The sequence below is a fragment of the Buceros rhinoceros genome, unplaced genomic scaffold (genome assembly GCF_000710305.1).
Source record: "Buceros rhinoceros silvestris isolate BGI_N320 unplaced genomic scaffold, ASM71030v1 scaffold7686, whole genome shotgun sequence".
NCBI classification, from domain to species: Eukaryota; Metazoa; Chordata; class Aves; order Bucerotiformes; family Bucerotidae; genus Buceros; species Buceros rhinoceros.
The window spans coordinates 118,878-137,771 of NW_010419316.1; the positions used below are offsets into that span (position 1 = coordinate 118,878).

Sequence of the window (18,894 nt, forward strand, 5' to 3'; positions counted from 1 at the left end):
AAGACAACGCACAGAAAGGGAAAGGACCAGTCCGCATACATACAGCTAAAATCTACACAAATACGGATGTTTTCACTGATACGTTTAAAACTGCTCCTGTTGCTAAATCCATGAGGAAGACTTTCTGTGAACAAAAAGCTTCTTCAGTAATCTGGAACATAGCTTGGGCTAAAATGTATATTCTCAGGGTTTTGTCCGAGCCCATCTGAGCTATTTAATCCCCAGACTCTAACTACAGAGCGCTTCAGTGCTAACGACAGCCCTTCTTTCCCTGGGATGGTGTTGTTGAGGGCACGTGAGTCGGTGGCCGTTACTGCGCTTGGAAACACGCTGTGAGAATGGCCAAGCACTCTGTAGCCCATCAGTAAAATGTTCTGTGCCCGGCTGTTTGGTCACAGCTTTGAATATCGCTCTTCTAGCCAAATTGTAGCTGGTTTTGTTATTTGGGATTTTTTTTGTTAACCTCATCTATAATCTTTAAGAATGTGCTGAGATATCTATAACCCTCTGGCTGCTCTGAAAATCAGACAATTTCTCTGAAACCTTTCCAGGTTAAAATCTGGAATGATTAATTCTCTTTCCCAAAGAAGAATCTCTAGCACCTCTATTTGATTGCATCAGTGGTCAGCGAGCGTAAAGACATAAGGACTCACCGGAAAGTGTGAATGACGTAGTGTCTGAAAATGAAATCACAAGCCCACATGGTCTCTAAAGGCTGTTAGCGACTGCCCTGCCTACAGCTGCTTTCCAATAGCACTGGATACAGAATAGGAGTTGTAGCTTGTGGAAGGGGCTTAGGCTTTGGGGCAGATTCTTAAGAGTGGGTCTGAAACCAAACCAAACTCCTCTCCTTCCTGAGCAGACAGTCGCCCCACTCCAGCTGTGCTCATACACATGAATCTGCCAGCTGTGGAGTACAGGAGCTATTGAGAAAGCCCTGTCGCATCTTTAAAGCCTCTTGTGACACTTCAACTCTGCAGACTTGGGTTTAAGAGCTCTGGAGGATTTGGACAATAGTCTGTCTTTGTTTTATAAACTCCACTCTTTTCTTTGTTTATCAGTTTAGAGCTGAAAGTCAACACGGGCCACTTCCCATATGCTGTTCTGTAATTAAGATTTCTTTCCCTTTTTTGTCAGTGGAAGCTACGTCATACAATTTTTATTTTGACTGCAGCATTATTTTCCAATAAAATGGTGTTTGGTACTTGCACTACAGTAAAATGAGATGCATCTTGTTTAAAAGTGTTTTCCTCCAAAGCACTGAGATCTCACCTAAGTGGGATATTGTCTGATAAACTGTTTGCAACGTCATGTATGCATAAAAATCCCTCCCCAGCTGCTAAGGCTGAGGTGACTGTAGAAGCAGGGGTTACTTCCCATCACTAACATGCTGATCGTCCTCCTCAGCTTCGCTGGTGCAGTCATTTAGTGGCTGCAGCTGAGGGAACCTTGTTAGTTCCATTTATAGGTTTCATTTAAGGGTTTTCCCCTTGACAGCAAGGCTGTGGCGTGGTGGCAGTTAGTAGTGAGCCCACAGGAGAATTGAGCCAGACGTGCTTGAAGCTACAGTCTGTGGCTATTAGTTCTTTAATTAACCTTGGGTTATGGGGAATTGCTGTAAAAGGCTCCACAAGCCTTCAGACCTTGGGTTTCTTCTCATAAAACCACCTCTTCCTAACAGCAGAGTAAGACGTTCTCACTGAGGGGTTTTTTCCCTCTTCTCTTATTGGAGCAGGGCGTTGAAACACGACCAAGGTCACCAAAACCTTAAAGAGCCGAACCTTACCCAGCCCTTGCTAACGACACCTGCCCCATTTGTGCTAAATTGAAGGGTTTGGGGTCTTCTTCCGTTACACCATCTCCCTGGACGGGTTGCTGAGAAGGTAGTGAGACCGTGTTGGTTCTTATTAAGGAAAAAATATTGTTTTAATCTTAGAGTTCCTTTGTTCAGCCTAATAAACAATGAGGTTGCAGTTAAAGCTAGATGTGAAAGCCTCCTGCTATGGTTGCCAGGGGCTTTTCTTTAGGTAGGCACGGGGCAGGATGGTCTTCCAGCAGATCCAGCGGGGTATATTTTTCAAGCATTAGGGTTGATATGGTCCTGGTAGAACTCCCTGTCAGAGCTCTGCCAGTGGGGTTTTCCTCTGGACTGGGTGCAATATGGTATGTGCTGCTTACAGTCCAGGGCCGCTTGTTTCAGCAGCTCTTTTTGTACGCATCACAAAATCACGATCCTTCGGTATCGTGCATGCCTGTGAGGTGGATAACCAGAATCTCTCCCGGTGCCTTTTTGAGCCTTTGCCAGTGGTTTGTAAGGTCTTTCGAAACCTTTCCGTAGAAAGGGCTGCGCACTCAGAAAGCGTATGGGTTTTTTCTGCCAAAAACATTTTTACCCACCGTGAGACAGAAATTGAAAAGGGCACTGGAAGCCGCCTCGTGCGCTCCAAAGCCGAATTGCCTTTCGCTCTGGTTTGTTGCGTTGCTCTGAAACAGCCGGCCAAGGGACTGGGGAGTGTCCTTTAGAAAGAAGTCGGGTCTATGAAGCCAACAGTTTACTAACAGCCAAGAAGTCCTTCCTTTCCTAACACTCCAAACCAGCTCACATGTGCTGGCTCTGGGAGTTCTACAGCTTCTCCAGTGTTTTATCGGAGCTGCGGCTCCACTTTCTCATCTAGCCTTGCTCTGAGCTTTCGGAGATAGATAGCTTGGATGTGACAAGATTGTGGTTTTGACAGCCTAACGTTGTGTGATCTATTTATTAAATAGCAAGTGCTCTGACAAGGAAGGACAACCTCGTTCTTGCTGTTCCAGGATGGAATTGGCAAGCACCACCCTTGCACGCTCGGCAGTGCGGTGGCCCAGCTCCGCAAAGGTGATATTCTTCAGGAGCAGACCTAACAAATATCGTTAAGGGGAGTTACCCCTCTGTGAAGCAGGAGCTGTAAATATGCATCTCCTAAAAGAGCTAAAATGCACACTGCAGTGTGACTGCCTGGTCACACGTGTATTTGTGACCATGCAAAGCACGGAGTTATCTGCGGGACAAGGGAGTTAACGTCTGCGTTTTAAATCTCGATGTGTTTGTTATGTCCAGTCCCTCCATAAATACGGGGGTGTTCTCCCGTGTCTATAAAAAGACGTGAGTCATAGTTTTCGTAAAGTATGGGGTATTTCAAATGTATCAGGTTTTGGGTGTCCCACACAAGACAGCTGGCAGGGCTTAATTTTCACATAGTGGGTGCTAAAAATGAAGCTTTTATGGGTACATGAAAGTTCTCCTCTCAAAGCAGTGGTTACTTTGCCAGTCTTCTGTCCATGGGGGTATATAATAGCGTGTAAAGCTAAGTCAGTAGTTTCTTGCTAGTATTTATTTTTGGAGCCAGTGACTAAGTCAATAAAAAAAATGGTAGATTAAAGCCAGTTTCTGAGTAAAGGCCCTGCCCTACTTTCTGTACACCCCACACATTCCTTCTTCTACAAGGGAAAAAAAGACAGCGCCTCGTTCGAGTCAGTTTTCTCCGGTGCTACTGGTAATGCCGATGACGACATGTTAGTGACCTTGTTTACTGCATTTATTTTAACAGACAAATTTTGGTATTGTCGACTTTCACCTAATCACAAGGTCTTGCACTACGGAGACTTGGAAGAAAGTCCCCAGGGAGAAGTCCCCCATGATTCCTTGCAAGATAAATGTAAGTCACGCGCAAAGATCGTGCTACTTCTGCCTCTTTTATGCTGCTGCCTCTTTATAACTTGTGCGGGCTTCTCTTAACACAGGACGTTATCAACAGCTCTGTTGACGGAGATGGAGAGCAGAGGACATTTCCTCCTGCATTCCAACACTGCTCTCCTGGTTTGGGCAAGTGTGTGTGAGGACAGAGCTCAGCTTCCCAATGAGTTTATAATTTCATTCGGCTTGGAAACGTCGTGCCTTTCGTGGCGAGGAACAGAGTTTATTTTCATTGCTCATCTAACTGCAGATGTCAAATAAAAATACTTGGGCATATTCAGAAGCACTTTCTGTCCGTGGAGACAGATGTTTCTTCTGTGGCAAACAGTCAAGTGACTCGGGGAGAAAATCCATAACAATTTTCTTCGTTATTGTGGGGAATGTACTGAAAGATGACACACTGCTGTAAACAGTATTGAGAGGACCTCACCGTTACTCTGTACCCAGCTGGGAGAGGCCATACCTCAGTGACAGCTCCTGCCAGGGGATTTATCGAGATTTTTCTGCAGATAAAAGTAATTTTGGAGTCCTTCAGAAAAATCGTACTCTCATGATAATTCCCTCTCTCCTTAAACATGAGTTTTAGAGGTTTAACCTGCAATCCTGGGGAAGTTTTTTATAACAGAAAGAATGACCAATGTAGTTCTGTCACCAGAAAGTGACTTAAAGAAATCAAGCATTGAATAAGGAATCGTTCCTTTTTGTTCTTTTCCCAGCCTCCGTTAGTAATAAATGCCATTCTTGGCCTTATCAAATTAGACACGCTTGTGCAAGTATTTCAGCTGGTAGCTCCGCTTCTTCCACGGGATGGCAGAAAGACTGAATTTTTCAGAAGCTGGACATTTTTCCAGCCTGAAAATTGAGAAAGAAGAAAACCAGTGATATAAACTTTCCTGTATATCTGTAAAACAAAGAAATCTTCCTCTTTTCTGCTCCCCACCTGTCTCCAGGTAACACCTTTTTAAAATTTCTAAGTGCCCGCAGACACAGTCTGGGGGGGCAGGAGGAAGAGCCTGTCTGCTGCCGGAGCCCTGGCAGCTCGCCGTCCCGTTCCCTTGTTTTCCTTGCCTTACAGATTGCCTCAAGGATGCCTCACGCTCTTGCTGCAGTCCTGGCAGAATGTAGGACAGAGGCTCACATTGCTGCATTGGCACTTGGAAGAGGCTGTTTCTCTGGACGAGGCTTAGAGAAATAGTCCTTGAATGTTACGGCAGTGACAGAATGACAGGAGAAGAATGAAGGTCACACTTGAGCTGCAGGCACAGTTATGACACTGGCAGTTCCCCGATTTGTTTGCCTCCATGCTCAACCCCCCGACCCTGACTGCAAGCTTCACCTTGGCGTTTGCTGTTTCTGCAGGCTCTCGAGCCTGCTCAGAAACGTCAGGAGCCCGTGGTCAGAAGGCTCCTGCTTCAGAAACCACTGGGCCAGACCCAGGCGTTCCCTCTGCGTGCCAGCTGGCAGAGCAGATCCCGATGCAGTGAAGACATAACACTGTTATTTCTTCAGTGTCTCAGGTTTTCAGGCTGTGAAGGATACGACATTTACCACAGCACCCCCCACATCAGAGTTCAGTTGAACACAGCTGAGACTATCACAAGTTACAGGATTATAAAGTGGCTCTATTGTTGGAAGCGTGTCAGGCCAAACTGGCTTGGGAATTTTACAGGACGTTTTCTGGAAATATTCTGGTGTTCTTTGGATAGACTTGTATTGTATTTTGTTGATATTTGGGAGCAGGTCAACAGATGAACAGGTGGGTAAGGAAGTGGAGAGCCAGGAGAAGCAGTACAGGCATTCTGCCTACTCCTTGCCAAGCCTGAATAACTAATGTATCTCCAAAAAGAAATGTGGGGGTTTCAGCCTTTTCACTACGGTGAATGTCACCCCTCTCTCCAGGCTGGCCGAGTTAACAGGCCGTGCAGACCCCAGCTGGGACAGGAAACAGCTGCCCTCTTTCTCAGGGCTTTATCTGTTGTGAGCACATCACATCTGTGCTCGCACCCTCCAGCATCTTGTAGTCAGCTTCTGATACCATCTGAAGTCCTTGATTCTGTTTTTCCAAAGCCAGGAATAAGTCACGTTCCAGATAAATAGAGGTCAGGGTGTCGCATCGGTCTGCGATGTCCCATAGTAACGGCGTTCCAGATCACGGGGATCAAGCATATGAAAGCTGGAGAAAAGCCTTCTTGGTTGGGAGATTAGAGAAGACTCTACCTTATGCAGACAGAGGAATTGTTTTTCTGGGCATCTTCAGCAAATGGCAGGAACTCTTTCTGCTTAAGAAGACCCTTCAACCATAGCTGCAGTCAGATAGCTACTTTACTTCCCAGTTGGTCCTAGCACGCTCCCGCCTCGCAAAAATAATAGCTTTTCTTGACCAAAATGTAGGGTAGTGTCAGCTGGGCCACAGCTGAGTCCAAAGGCAGGAGAGGTTGAGCAGTGAAGGGCCAAATAACTTCCATTTCCTTTAGATTTCCCTGCAAAGTCAGTCCTTTAGAAATGTCTGTTATAGCCCGTGGTATCCATTTGTGCTGGGAGGTAATCTCTAATAAAATACATCGTGTTGCCGTACCCAGTGGAAGAGAAAATGGATTTCTCCTCCCCAGCATTTCCATTAGAGTTTGTCAAGAACTGGGCAGTAACAGATTTTCATATTATAATGCTGTTCTATATATATGATGCTTTTCCACAGCCACAAGGATAATGAATTATTTATAGGAGCTGTCACTCACTGACCATATTGTATTGTGGAGCATATAGATTCTCCGTGATGTAATTACTGTTGGAAAATTGACTTCTGCTTGAAACTCAGAGAAATTTATCTTTATGTTTTAGTGACCTCACACTGTGAGTAAGTCTGAGTGGCAGCAACTTCCAATATTTTCTTCTTACCTTTTTTTTTTTAACCAGTGATTTCAGATCACATTTTAAAGCAGTTGGAATAGGTTCTTATAAGCCTTAGTAGTCCTGAAAGTGACTAAACTGCTGATGGGAGCGAAATAAAAAAACTATTTGAAAAATTCATACAGGCGTTAACAAGGGCAACAGCATCAAGTGAGGCAGGGTCCAACTTGCCCAGCAGAGCCTTTACCTGGGTGCCTAGAAAAGAGCAGTAGCAGGGCAGGTGTATTACCCTCATAAGGCGGAAGACGGTGTTTTCGAGATACACGTAAGTCCATGCAAAGCTGTTCAGACCCAGGTACCTGTTCTGTGAAACACTCTTGCCCAAAGTATTCTCAACAGGCAAGAAAAGGTGTGCTGCTCAGGTTTTTATCCAGGTGCCTGATATTTTGTCAGGATTCACTGATCCCTGTTTTGGTTGTTTTCTTCCAGTCTTCTCTCTCACAGCAGGCTGGAAATGGCAAAGGCGGCAGCAATTTTAACACATTAGTCTTGCCTCTTTTTCACCTCTGTAGCTTTTACACACCTTGGTTATAACTAATTTTCTGCCTTTTGCTTTTGTTTCTTTTCCATGCAGTGCCAGTGGCAGATATCAAAGCAGTTGTGACCGGGAAAGACTGCCCTCACATGAAGGAGAAAGGCGCTCTTAAACAAAACAAGGTACGCTTCTCCGCTGGTCATGGATGCGCACCCTGCAGAACGCAAAGCTCGTCAACTCGACCTCCCCTGAAGTAATGCCGGTATTTTTCATTCCAGCCCGCCACCTCTCGGTGTGCGCGCACGCACGCTTTGTTTTGACCATTTCGGTTCAGTTATCGGGACAGCCTGCACTCCTTTCCTCAGACTTCCTGGCAGATGTGCGTTGCGATACGCGCAGAGCACGTTAGGGTAGTCTGGAGTAGTGGTGTCTCCTACCCTTACGGCAAAGTAGTTTTGAATGCTGCTACTGAGCAGGCTAGAGTGGCTGTTGGTACCTGCTCCTGTACCATCTCTGGTTAATAACTGGTTTGTTCCACTGAACTTCCGTTCAGTGAATGCTGGCACATGCCCAAACTGCAATTAATGTCCAGCCAATTACACCTCCAGGTCCAGTCAGGAGGAAAAACAACCACCAGCCAAAGGGTGGAAGGTAAGTGCTGGGCGATTAATGAGGTGTGTGAGGATGTGTTCCACAGTGCATTTGGGAAGAAGTGTGTAGGAGACAACGGTCAGCTTGAATTAGATGTACGTGACGTTTCAGATCTGCAAGCTGGCAGCGGGACTCAAAATTGTGCCGTGCCAGAATGTTGCAGAGTTTTTGTTAGTAAGAATTGCCACCACAGCAAGAAGAAACTGAGCTACTAGCAAAGTCTGACATCTTCAGTGGGGAAACTCCTCACACCATATCATATGAGGTATGATCGTAAGTTTTCTATCAGGTCGTGCTGTCCGACCTTACAAGGAGGAGAGACACTCTAACGATGTTCAGTCTGACCTAGAAGCACGCCCTGAAGCCTGGGAACCAGGTCAGAAGATCTGAATCAGAATTCCTCCTTACCTGAAACTGAGAAACTTCGGGTCCAGCAACAAAGAGATTTTGATGGACAAAATAGCGAAGTTAAAGAGTTGTTGCTTCAATACTTTAAAAATAAAATATGTACATTTAGTGTTGAAGTAAATACTGGGAAAAACAGTTCTGATGGGAACAGTAGGAACTGAAAAGGCACCATCAAAACTACATCACACAACTGTTGCAGCTCCGTAGCTGCAACTTTTCTTAACTATACGCAGGTATACGGAGCATCTCGAGTATTCTTCGCATTTGTTTCTCATACGCACGAGTTGCTTTAAGTCTATCAGGATTCCGTCATCTCCTTTCAGCTTTCGCATCCCGTGGTTGGAAATGAAAAAGTCAAGCCAAGCGAGGACAAGAAAAATCCCAGCAGTCTTTTCACATGTTGATTTTGTGAATCAGGGCACTCACACACACATGCACACAACACGTTGCATACGACTCCTACCTCATGTTACAGCTGAACCATCAGCAGCAGTTGTTGGGGCATTTATATGATGCATGTGAAGTATTTTTAGTGCTTCCTTGACTGAGCACTCGTATGTCCGCCCCAAAAGGAAAGACGGGAAGACGGAAAGCAGTGGGTGGCAGTAATGGAAATGTGTCATCTTTATGGAGCAGGAACATATTTAATGCTAAAGAGCCGTGCTGCAGATCAGGGCGTCCTCAGCATCGCCCCATTTCCTCAGGTAAAATTGCTTTGGGTTGGTGTAAAACTTCTGGCCAAGAATGAGAAGATCAGGAGTTGGTAGGTAGTAAATATCTCCGTGGTAGCAGATAGCTCCGTGGCCGGAGCATTCCACTTGTGACACAGGCAATAATAATTCTGATGTTTTTACTATTTCTGGTGGTTGGGGTTTTTTTCCTTCCTCAATTCCTTGTTTCTTCCCCTGGGAATTTCTGAAATTAGTTCTCATCCCGATTGAAGAATATTGCAACGCCTTAAGTGACGTGGGCATAACACATCATTGTTTGTGGAGCACCAAGTTAATGAGGACAATAAAATGAAAATTAAAAAAAAATTCAAAGAAAGCCAGACACTGCATGCAGTTTCGCTGAGCTTGGTGTATGAAACCCGTCACTTCCTGATATTTCACAGTCAGCAATATATTTCTTAGGGGGCCTTTTCATCCTGGGCTTTCTTGGGACATCTGTAATGACCACCGTGTGATTATTCATTGGCAGAAAAGAAAATGGAATGGCAGAATGCTGCTGCTGTGACATAGCTGGCATTGGCAGAACGTCCGTAACAAGGCTTCAGCGTCCCTTCGTTTGCCAGCACGTGGCTGCTATTCTTTCAGCGGGACCGTTCGGAAATAAATAAGAGTTAAACGGAACAGGAGTTTGCATGCATATGAAGCTGGAATGACTTGATAGGACCAGACCTGAATCCATTGTTTTCCAGCTTGCTTGTGTTTTTAAATTACATTTAATTTTGAAGTCCTTGTTTCTGACTCTCGAGGAATATTAATGAATTTCAAGGAAATGAAATATATTAGATTTTGCAGCCTTCCAAATAAAACCTGAGAGAAGAATTGGGAAAACCGATCACTGTGTATTTCAGAGTGTTCTTCTATCGCCCTTTATGTGCTGATGTGGCGGGCCTCAGGCTGGGTGCCTTTTTAGTCAGCAGAAATGATTCTGCTCACTTCCCTCTTCTTCTGCAGCTTCTCTTCTCTTAGTTCACGTTGGTCGAACAAGTTCCCTGCCACTGCATGTATAGTTAGTCGTCAGGTGGGGATCTTCTGGCTCTGGCAAGAAACTTAACCTGGCTGTTGTCTCAGCCTTCAGGAGGGCCATGGTTGTTTTGATGGCAGTAGGCAGAGAGCAGGGAGGTCGTTCCAGCTGCTCCGATGTGTGCAGTAACTGTGGTAATCTTTACGTGTTCACAGTGGAACTTCACTGTTTATTCAGATTGGTTGTGTTTCCCCACAGGAACGCAGGTCCCAGGTGATTTTTAGGGAAGGTCAGTGCCTGATGAATTCACGTTGGCCCCTTTGAAATTCCACCTTCAGTGCTGAGGAGGAAAAAGATGAATGATTTTTCCTTTCCTGAGGTTCATTTGGGTCTTTAAGTAACTGAGATGGTTCAGTTTGACTGAGGCTGCTGATTCTGGTCCAGGGAGTAACAGAATGACAGAAATCTCTTGAGAATTAATAATTTAAAGTAGATTTCTAGCAGTGAAAAAATCTTAAGTATATACCAGGAGATGAACTGTCCTGGCAAGATTTTTGACACAGGGAATCAAACCTTGTGGAAGTTTACGAGTTTGATCTATACAAACTGAAAAAGCTGTGGGTCTCCATGAAGAGTTTGGTGCTAGTGTGCTGTTAGGCACTATTTTGATTTCAGTCCTCGCCGTTGCCCAGCTCAGATGTAAACTCAAATGCAGCGTTAACGTATGTTCCTTTGTATTGTTGCAGGAGGTGCTGGAGCTTGCTTTCTCTATACTGTATGACTCCAGTGGGCAGTTGAATTTCATTGCTCCAGACAAGCATGAGGTAAGTCAAGTTCAGAAGAGGTTGTAGCAAGGTGGGGATCGGTCTCTTCTCCCAAGTAACAAGCGATAGGACAAGAGGAAATGGCCTCAAGTTGTGCCAGGGGAGGTTTAAGTTGGGCATTAGGAAAAATTTCCTCACCAAAGGGTTGTGAAGCCCTGGCCCAGGCTGCCCAGAGCAGCGGTGGAGTCCCCATCCCTGGAGGGGTTTAATGGAAATGTTGATGTGCTTAGTGACATGGTTTAGTGGTGACCTGATAGTGCTGGGTTAACGATTGAACTTGATGATCTTAAAGGTCTTTTCCAACCTAAAGGATTCTTTGATTTCCTGGTATAATAAAGATTTCTCCTAGTCTGCTCTGCCCTGGGCAGGGGTTTGTTGTGTGTTCAATTTAGAGAACTTTAGTTCTGACACTGAAGATTTGTACAGCCAAGCTCTTAAAGAGTCACTGCCATCCTCAGCTCGTCTTGATGGTGCCACCATAATTACATGGTGGTTATACCATTGTTGGGTCTCAATTTCACCAAAGACCTGTGTTCTCCAGAGCAGCATATCCACTTATTCCTAGTTTGGCATTGCCTAAGACCGTTTGTGACGGGTGCTCATAGAAGGTCCTCTCTGTTGCATCTCCGCAGGGGGTTGTTTTGCAACACCTATGAAATAAATACCAATAGCAAAGCAGAATGTATTACTTGAAAACACAAGGGAAAAACAACATCATTTCCTTTTGGAAGGTGATGGAACTAATTCACCTGATTACGTGGAAGCCTTGGATGGTTTTCCTCCAAGAATTTCCAAGTAAAGATTTAGGAGAATGTGCTATAGTAATAAATGAAGAAGGAATAGTTTCTCCTTCTTATGTCTGGTTGGTGTTCCATTTGCACACTGATTTTGTGGCATCACATTTGGTCTCGGTTCAGGACACTGCGTTAAGATGATGAAAACACAGAAGATTGCATTAAGCTGCGGTGCACTGTGGTGTTATTAGAGTGCATGAAATTGCATTACGCGCGAAGTGTATTTAGTTACACAGCTTCAGCATCTTCAGTTCTGGATTGAAAACTAATAAATGTTAATTTTAGGAGATGAAGTTCAGTTATGCTTGTTTGGGTTTTCCTGGGGATTAATATTGGAGTGTCATTTTCAAGTACATTCATTGCAGACAAATATTTGCTGGTCAGTTTAGATCTAAGAAAGCAGCGGTAGGATCCCGGGCATAACGTGCCATTAGCTCCAAGCACGAAACACGATTGTCTGCATCCTCTGAACTGTGTGTGTTTTCTGATAGAATTCGCCAGAAATTTGAGCCTCTTTCAAAAATGGTCATCAAAATCGACAAATTTTTCAGCCACCCTATGGCTACCAGTGTTTTTTAACGATCTCCGTGTTCAAAAACTGCTCCCCACTGACGGGGGGAGGCGTTGTGAGATGCACCAACCCAACTGCTCGTGATTGTGCTAACACACCTATTATCCTTATCCTTTCCATCTCGGGCAGCTTCTTTGAAGCAAAATTATTATGTTAAAAAGAAAACAGCCAGAGGCAACAGTCTCTGCTGCGACTTGACGGTTCCCAAGTGAACGCTTCCCAAAGGGCATCTCGCTGCCTCTGCGCTTTTCCGTGGCACACGGAAGAGTGCAGCTAAAAGGACGAGTGTTCCGAGGAAGCACCCACAAGGAAAGGCACGGAGCACGTTGTGAAGCCCATGAGGCTTCACCAGAGTAACTGGGGCGCTCGTCAATAGAAGTGCGAGTTTAGCAGCGTTGTCAGCTTGGGAGATTCGGTGGGTGACATCTCAAGATTTGGAAAACTTTGTGTGAAGCACCAGGAATGATGTTAGTATGTGACAATTTCAGGTCAGGCTTACATGGTTTTTTTCAAGTACTTCTACAGTCCTCGTGATCGTAGGGTGAGGTTTGAATGTGGGAACTGAGCGTGTCCTAAAAACAAAAATTGAATTAGGATCATAGGATGATTCATGGGAGCGTCCCCATTCAACGTCCTACTCAAAGCAGGTCCGTGATGAGCTCAGACCAGGTTGCTCGGAGCTGCATCCAGATGGATGGAGCCTGCAGGACCTTTCTCGACTCCTGAGGTATTTCTTTAATGAAACCTCATTACCGACCCAATATTGTTGAGATTTGGACCTCATTCTCGCACGCTTCGTTTGGCAATACCCGTAGCCATCTATTGGAGCTTACTGCTAGCCAGAGGATTCAGCACTGAGAGATCAGTCCATGGTGTTTGTTTTTCATTTAAATACTAATCTAGTTTCAACTACATAGCAAAAAGGTGGATTAATCTTATCCTTGATTTTTGACTGGAACTGATCAGAGGAACTGATGAGGGAGGCTGTAATTAGGTTTCACTGGAGTTTTATGAAAATGAATCTGTAGTAAATTAATTTTTCAGTGGCTCTTAGTCTGATTTGCCTATTTAAAAGAAAAAAAAAAAACTTCTGAATGAATGCCTCTGTTTTTCACCGTCTCATTAGGATTTCTCTCTGCTCCAAATGTGCAGCAGTTTAATTAGGTTCTTAGTCTGATTTGCCTATTTAAAAGAAAAAAAAAAAAACTTCTGAATGAATGCCTCTGTTTTTCACCGTCTCATTAGGATTTCTCTCTGCTCCAAATGTGCAGCAGTTTAATTAGGTGCACTTGCCAATACAGAGATTAGAGAGGAAGCCCCTTTTCCAGGCCATCACGTTCCTCTGAATAGTGGCCAGAATTTGGTTTCTGTGGGCCCCAAATGAGTGATATCTGGAGGAGGAGAGGACTGCGGTTCTGCTTCCTGGCTCACTGGGATTCCTCCCAGAGAAAACTGCTCACTGAGCAGGTGACAGACAATTTACGTCAGGGGCTGCATCCATTGACTGGATGCTCTTCGCTTCTCTAAGCTGGGCAGAGCCTTTTGCCCCTTTCTGTTCCTCTCCTCATGATGAATTCTGGCAGAACTTTCCCAGAGAAGGATTTCAAGTTGATCTTAAAAAAAAAAAATCAGAGTCTGTTCAAAAATAATTACATTTCTGGGATCGATTCTTCCCCTGCCTGATGTTCTGCGTACACTCCATGAAAACGGCACGCTTCAAAAGTCTTGGGTGACACGCTTTGGCAGCCTGGCACAGGCAGGGTACGTTGTGCATTTAGTACCTGCCAGCAGGACAGCCCACACCCCAGAGTCTCTTCGATTTGCCTGCTCTCGTACTGGAGCTGCAGCTTGGCTTTCCGACGCCCGGGATGAAATCCGAGCTCTGCCACTGTTTTGTTACTGACTGAAACGGGTCAGATTTCGCTTTGCGTGTTGAAGTGGGTTGCTTTAAAAATATGCCCTTTTTCTGGATGAAGACATAGCCCAGGAGGGGGGTTTTCTCCCTCTTCCTTAAAAATAATCCTCATTTCTGCTGTAGGATGAAGTCAAGCGCGGCTATCTTTAAACTTGGCTCTATCGTGTAGCAAATGGTCAGCTAAATTTAAAATCCATTTTTTGGCATGAAATCTAGCAGAAGTATTTGTAAGATAAAAATGCAGCTCTGGTTGATTTAATTTTCTGCTGCAAACTAGGACACAAGTTCATGATTGAAATCTTTATTTTTAGATGATGGCATTTGAGTACTTCTGTTCATAGTTGAATAAATGCCTTGTAGTAATAAAATGGAAGTGACTTATTTGATAGAAGCTGACTGTAGATCAGCAGTCTCCCTTGGGTTTGTTGCTTATTTAAAATGGTTATTCAAGCCATGTTCATCACAAGCTGTTGGGGAAGATGGCATCTCCTATTAGGAAGAAGCTGACGGTAAGGAAGAGGTTTTAGAGGCCAGCTCAGTATTTGCAGCATTGAGAACAGCTTGGCGTTTCATTTTCATGAAGGGTACAGCAGTGACTGACTCCGTAGTGTTCACAGTGTGTTGTTTGGTGTAAAACAGTGGTAAAGCAGGTGTAGGTATGTGAGTGAGCACTGTCTTTGCGTAGGTCAACTGATACCATTGGTGAGGGAACCATGATCAAGCTACTTGGTACCAGATTTCTCACACAAAGGGTTGAGAAGGATTTGGGGTGGGATTCAGTTCTCCTGACTTAGCTGTCCTGGAACTGGAAGTTTGGTGTAAGATAATCAGGCTTTTTCCATGAGGGAAGAGAGGAGGAGGATCTGCGGAAGTTCGTGGTCCGAAGTTAGGTAGTGTTCTTTCTGTCATAACTACTGAAGAATATCCAACAGGAAGTTTGGAGGAGATCAGCAAATTGTCAAACAACTAAATACTGTCATTTCTTCCCATTTTTAGGGAATTGCCTTTCCGTTTTCTGAGCAGCTCAGTGGAACATGCCTTCTTCCTGATGCGAGCTGATAAAACGAATCAGCCTCGGTTTAGGTCTCTTTGTAGGTCCCTGGGGGTGACCCAACTCTAGAGGACCAGGCCAGACGAGCAGTGTGTGGACGGAAGGTCTGTTAACAGTAGTTTTTCTCTTTTTCCTGTGCAGTACTGTGTATGGACCGACGGGCTGAACGCCCTCCTCGGGAAGGATATGTTGAGTGATCTGACGCGGAACGACTTAGACACGCTGCTCAGCATGGAGATAAAGCTCCGCCTCCTCGACTTGGAAAACATACAGATCCCAGATGCTCCCCCACCCATCCCAAAGGAGCCCAGCAACTACGACTTTGTTTATGACTGTAACTGAGGCTGCCACTGAAACTTGCTTCAAAACTGGAAATATTATAACTGGAGAGATATTATTAAAAAAAAAAAAAGGAAGAGTGTGAGGAAAAGAAAGAATCCCACTTGTGCACCTTGGATTTTGGCTTTGGGGAGGGGTGTAGAAACACTCTCATCCCTCCCTGTTCCCTGCATCCCTTCCTTCCCCATCGCCATCTTCCCCATTGCTCATCCAAATCCACATTGCTTTAATTAACTTGTAATTGCAGGCCGTTGGCCTTGCTTAAGGCAAAGACTGCCACCAAGAAGCACCCTCCCGAGGACTTTTTTTACATTTTTAATACTGGAATAGACACTCTTAACTAAAGGACGTTGTTACCGAGCTGCATGCCTGTGAAACCCACGTGGCAGGGCAGAGGCTTTAACTGGAAGGAGGAGGGAGGAGGTAGGGAGCAGAAGCAGCTACTGTAAGCAGAAGATTTCCCCAGACACACCCAAGAGTCTGCTCACAACCGAGTCCAATGCGATGACAAAAATCGTTAACTGCTTCCCAGTGCTCGCACCATTCGTCACCGTCATTATTCCTTCCACCGTCATCTCGACTCTTGCCACCAGCATTCACCCAACCGATCGGCTCCCGGACGGGGAAGTCTGCAGGTTTTTGCTGTACCATACGCTGCAACAGCTTTTAACTTCTTTTCCTCCCACCTCTTAAATAGCCCCACACTAGCAGATCACTCGCACAAACTGTGTCTGAAGCCACTAGTGCGTCCCCATCCCTGTAGCGTTCCCTCAGCCTCAGTTGCCTCTAAAATTGGCTTGTTTGCTATTCAAAGTGATTTTTATTTTCTTGGTCCAAAGTTCAACAGTAATTTCCACCAATTAATTACAACTGCCAAACATCCAGGTTTACATCGTTGTCATTGCTACAGTGTTAGAAATTTGCAAGGGATTTTTTTGTACGGGTTCTAATTTTTTTATTTTATTTTGCCAAACAAATATATTTAATGAAAACTAATTTCATTGTGAGTACTTCGGGGGAGGGTGGGGGGGATGGGACACGATGACAGTATTTTTACTTAATTTCCATTTGGAACATTTGCCCTGAAGGGAAAAAATAGTATTTCCCTTCAACTTCACTGTTGAATAAAAATCTGAGTTGTGATGGTTCTTGGAACTTCGTTTTTCTTCTGAAGTTGTCTTTGATTCTCGTTGGATCCCAGCAGTTCTGAGGTGTTTGGTACAAAGAAAGAGGAGAGGGAAAGGTGGAACCTTTCGTATTTGCATCTGATTTCATTTACTTATTTGTTTGATTGTGGTGACAAGGATGAGACGCATCCAGAGATCTCCGTTGCCAAGGGTACACGAGCCTTCCTGTGAAGGGATTTTATCAGAGCTTGTGCTGGTGGGAAGCCTAGAGGGTGGTTCCAGTTTAGACAGATGGAGAAGACCTCAGCTGAGGTGACCTTTGCTCCATCCCGCTGGCTACGGTACAAACATCCTGACTGAGCTCATACCAGGTGAGGAGAGAAGGGGCGTTCTTGGAGGCACAACCAGGAGGACAAGGAGAACACTGTGTGAATTCAGGCATGAGGGTCCCAAGGAAGGTGCTTTCCTGAACCTGTGATTGCAGTATTTTATGAGTGCCTGGATCTAACACGAGGCCTAAGTTGGTAAACTGAGGAAAAAAGATGCTCTGAGATAAACGTTGGAGTATGGAGTCACAGCAGGTTGTGGCCTGAGAGAAGATTCAGCCTGAATGAGATGATTTATTCTCAGGAGCCCTGTCAGACTATAGCAAAGGTAGTCGAGTGAGGAACGGGTGGAAGCAAAGGATGCCCAGGGGATTTTGGAGGGGTCCTGGGGGTGGGAGATGAAGGCAGGAACACGTTTCTTTACGAGAGACTGATGCTGCCTCTTGTCTGCGTGAGGCCAAGACTTGGAGCAGAAGAGAAAATCTGAGTTGTTTTATTCATCTCCCTGATGCAGCCGGATGGCTTGGCTGTGCATAACCTTTGCTTTTATATACAGACTGCAGAGCTGGCGCTTCCGATGGGTGTTGCTTCTTGTCAAAAGAAACACCTTTCACTCCTAAGTGGTAAGAGCCAAATGCTGCCGGCTCTGTGGCAATCGGATGCCTGATCCGTCAGCATGACAGTCAGACGGGAGTAAACAAAAACCCTCCTCCAGAGGTCAGCTTGAGCGGGGGGAAGGGTTAGACTTGCCTCCCCCACCAAGGTGAGTGCCCCACATTTCACACCAAGAGCCATGGGGAGGTGGTGGGAGGAGAGCTGGCAACCAGCCCTCTGTTTTTACCAATGCCGCGTGCCCATCCATACTACACTGCGGCACATCGACTCCTCTCGGGCAGCGTGGGGCTCCTGAGCGTGAACCACAGAATCTCAGCCTGGTGGGGCTTGGAAGGGACCTCTGAGGATCATCTAGTCCAACCCCCCTGCTAGAGCAGGGTCACCCAGAGCAGGGTGCCCAGGTTGGCGTCCAGGCAGGTTTGGAATCTCTCCAGAGCCGGAGACTCCACATCCTCTGGGCAGCCTGGGCCAGGGCTGCGTCACCCTCAAAGTGAAGAAGTTTTTCCTCATGTTCAGATGGAACTTCCTGCGTTCCAGTTTGTGCCCACTGTCCTGTTGCTCGGCACCACTGAGAAGAGTCTGGCCCCATCCTCTTGACACCTGCACTTTAGCTGTTGATCAGCACTGATGAGATCCCCGCTCAGCCTTCTCCAGGCTGAACAGCTCTCCCAGCCTCTTCTCATAAGAGAGATGCTTCAGTCCCCTCTGTCATCTCCATAGCCCTCCGCTGGACTCGCTGCAGTAGCTCCCTGTCTCTCTTGAACTGGGGACACAGGACTCCAGAAGTGGCCTCACTAGGACAGAGCAGAGGGGCCGGAGAACCTCCCTCAACTTGCTGGCCACACTGTTAATGCGCCCCAGGAGACCACTGGGTTCTTGGCCACAAGGGCATGTTGCTGGCTCGTGGTGAACTTGTCCTCTATCCCTGGCCTTGTGTGAGCAGCATGGCGCTCTGCCGTGGACACAGCCTGACCGGGGCGGGGGTTCCAGGGCTGCGGCCGCGGATGCTGCGGCACCGCTGCGTGGCTCGAGCTCAGCGCTGGCTGCTCTTCACGGGAGCCGCATCCCCTTGCGTGGCCCAGCTCTTCGTACGGGTTGTGCGTCCTGGGGGGATAGTCACGTGAGCACCGTGCTATATTTATCTCCCCCCACGTGTCCCACCCTGCCACAAGAAAGAGGAGGCTCGAGAGATGCGGTGGTGTAATAGCCCATGAAGCTATTTTATGCTCCCACTGCAACGTGAGGGGCTGTGGAGCAAACGAGAATCCTGCCTTCGGTTTCTAGAGCTGTCACACAGCCTCACTTCACCGCTATGAAACAAAAAACAAAAAATGTTCAATGATGAACAAGTATCCTGCTGCTTCCTATTCATTAAAAAAAAAAAAATAGAATGAAAATGGTGAATTCATTTGCTATGCTGGTGGTGGTTCCGGAAAAAGCTTTTAAGGCTTCACATTCAAGGAGTTTCA

The 18,894-nt window shown here is 45.8% G+C and overlaps 1 protein-coding gene across 1 annotated transcript in view; it reads left to right on the forward strand.

Annotated features, from left to right (window-relative positions):
- The window catches only part of LOC104495837 (engulfment and cell motility protein 1), a 99,522-nt gene extending 83,017 nt beyond the window's left edge, over window positions 1–16,505 (forward strand). The window contains exons 4-7 of the mRNA XM_010138867.1: window positions 3,585–3,692; window positions 7,212–7,294; window positions 10,610–10,687; window positions 15,160–16,505. Of these exons, the coding sequence (XP_010137169.1) occupies window positions 3,585–3,692; window positions 7,212–7,294; window positions 10,610–10,687; window positions 15,160–15,360 (470 nt within the window). The 3' untranslated portion in view covers window positions 15,361–16,505. The remainder of the gene's footprint in view (window positions 1–3,584; window positions 3,693–7,211; window positions 7,295–10,609; window positions 10,688–15,159) is intronic.
- The last annotated feature ends 2,389 nt before the right edge of the window (window positions 16,506–18,894 follow it).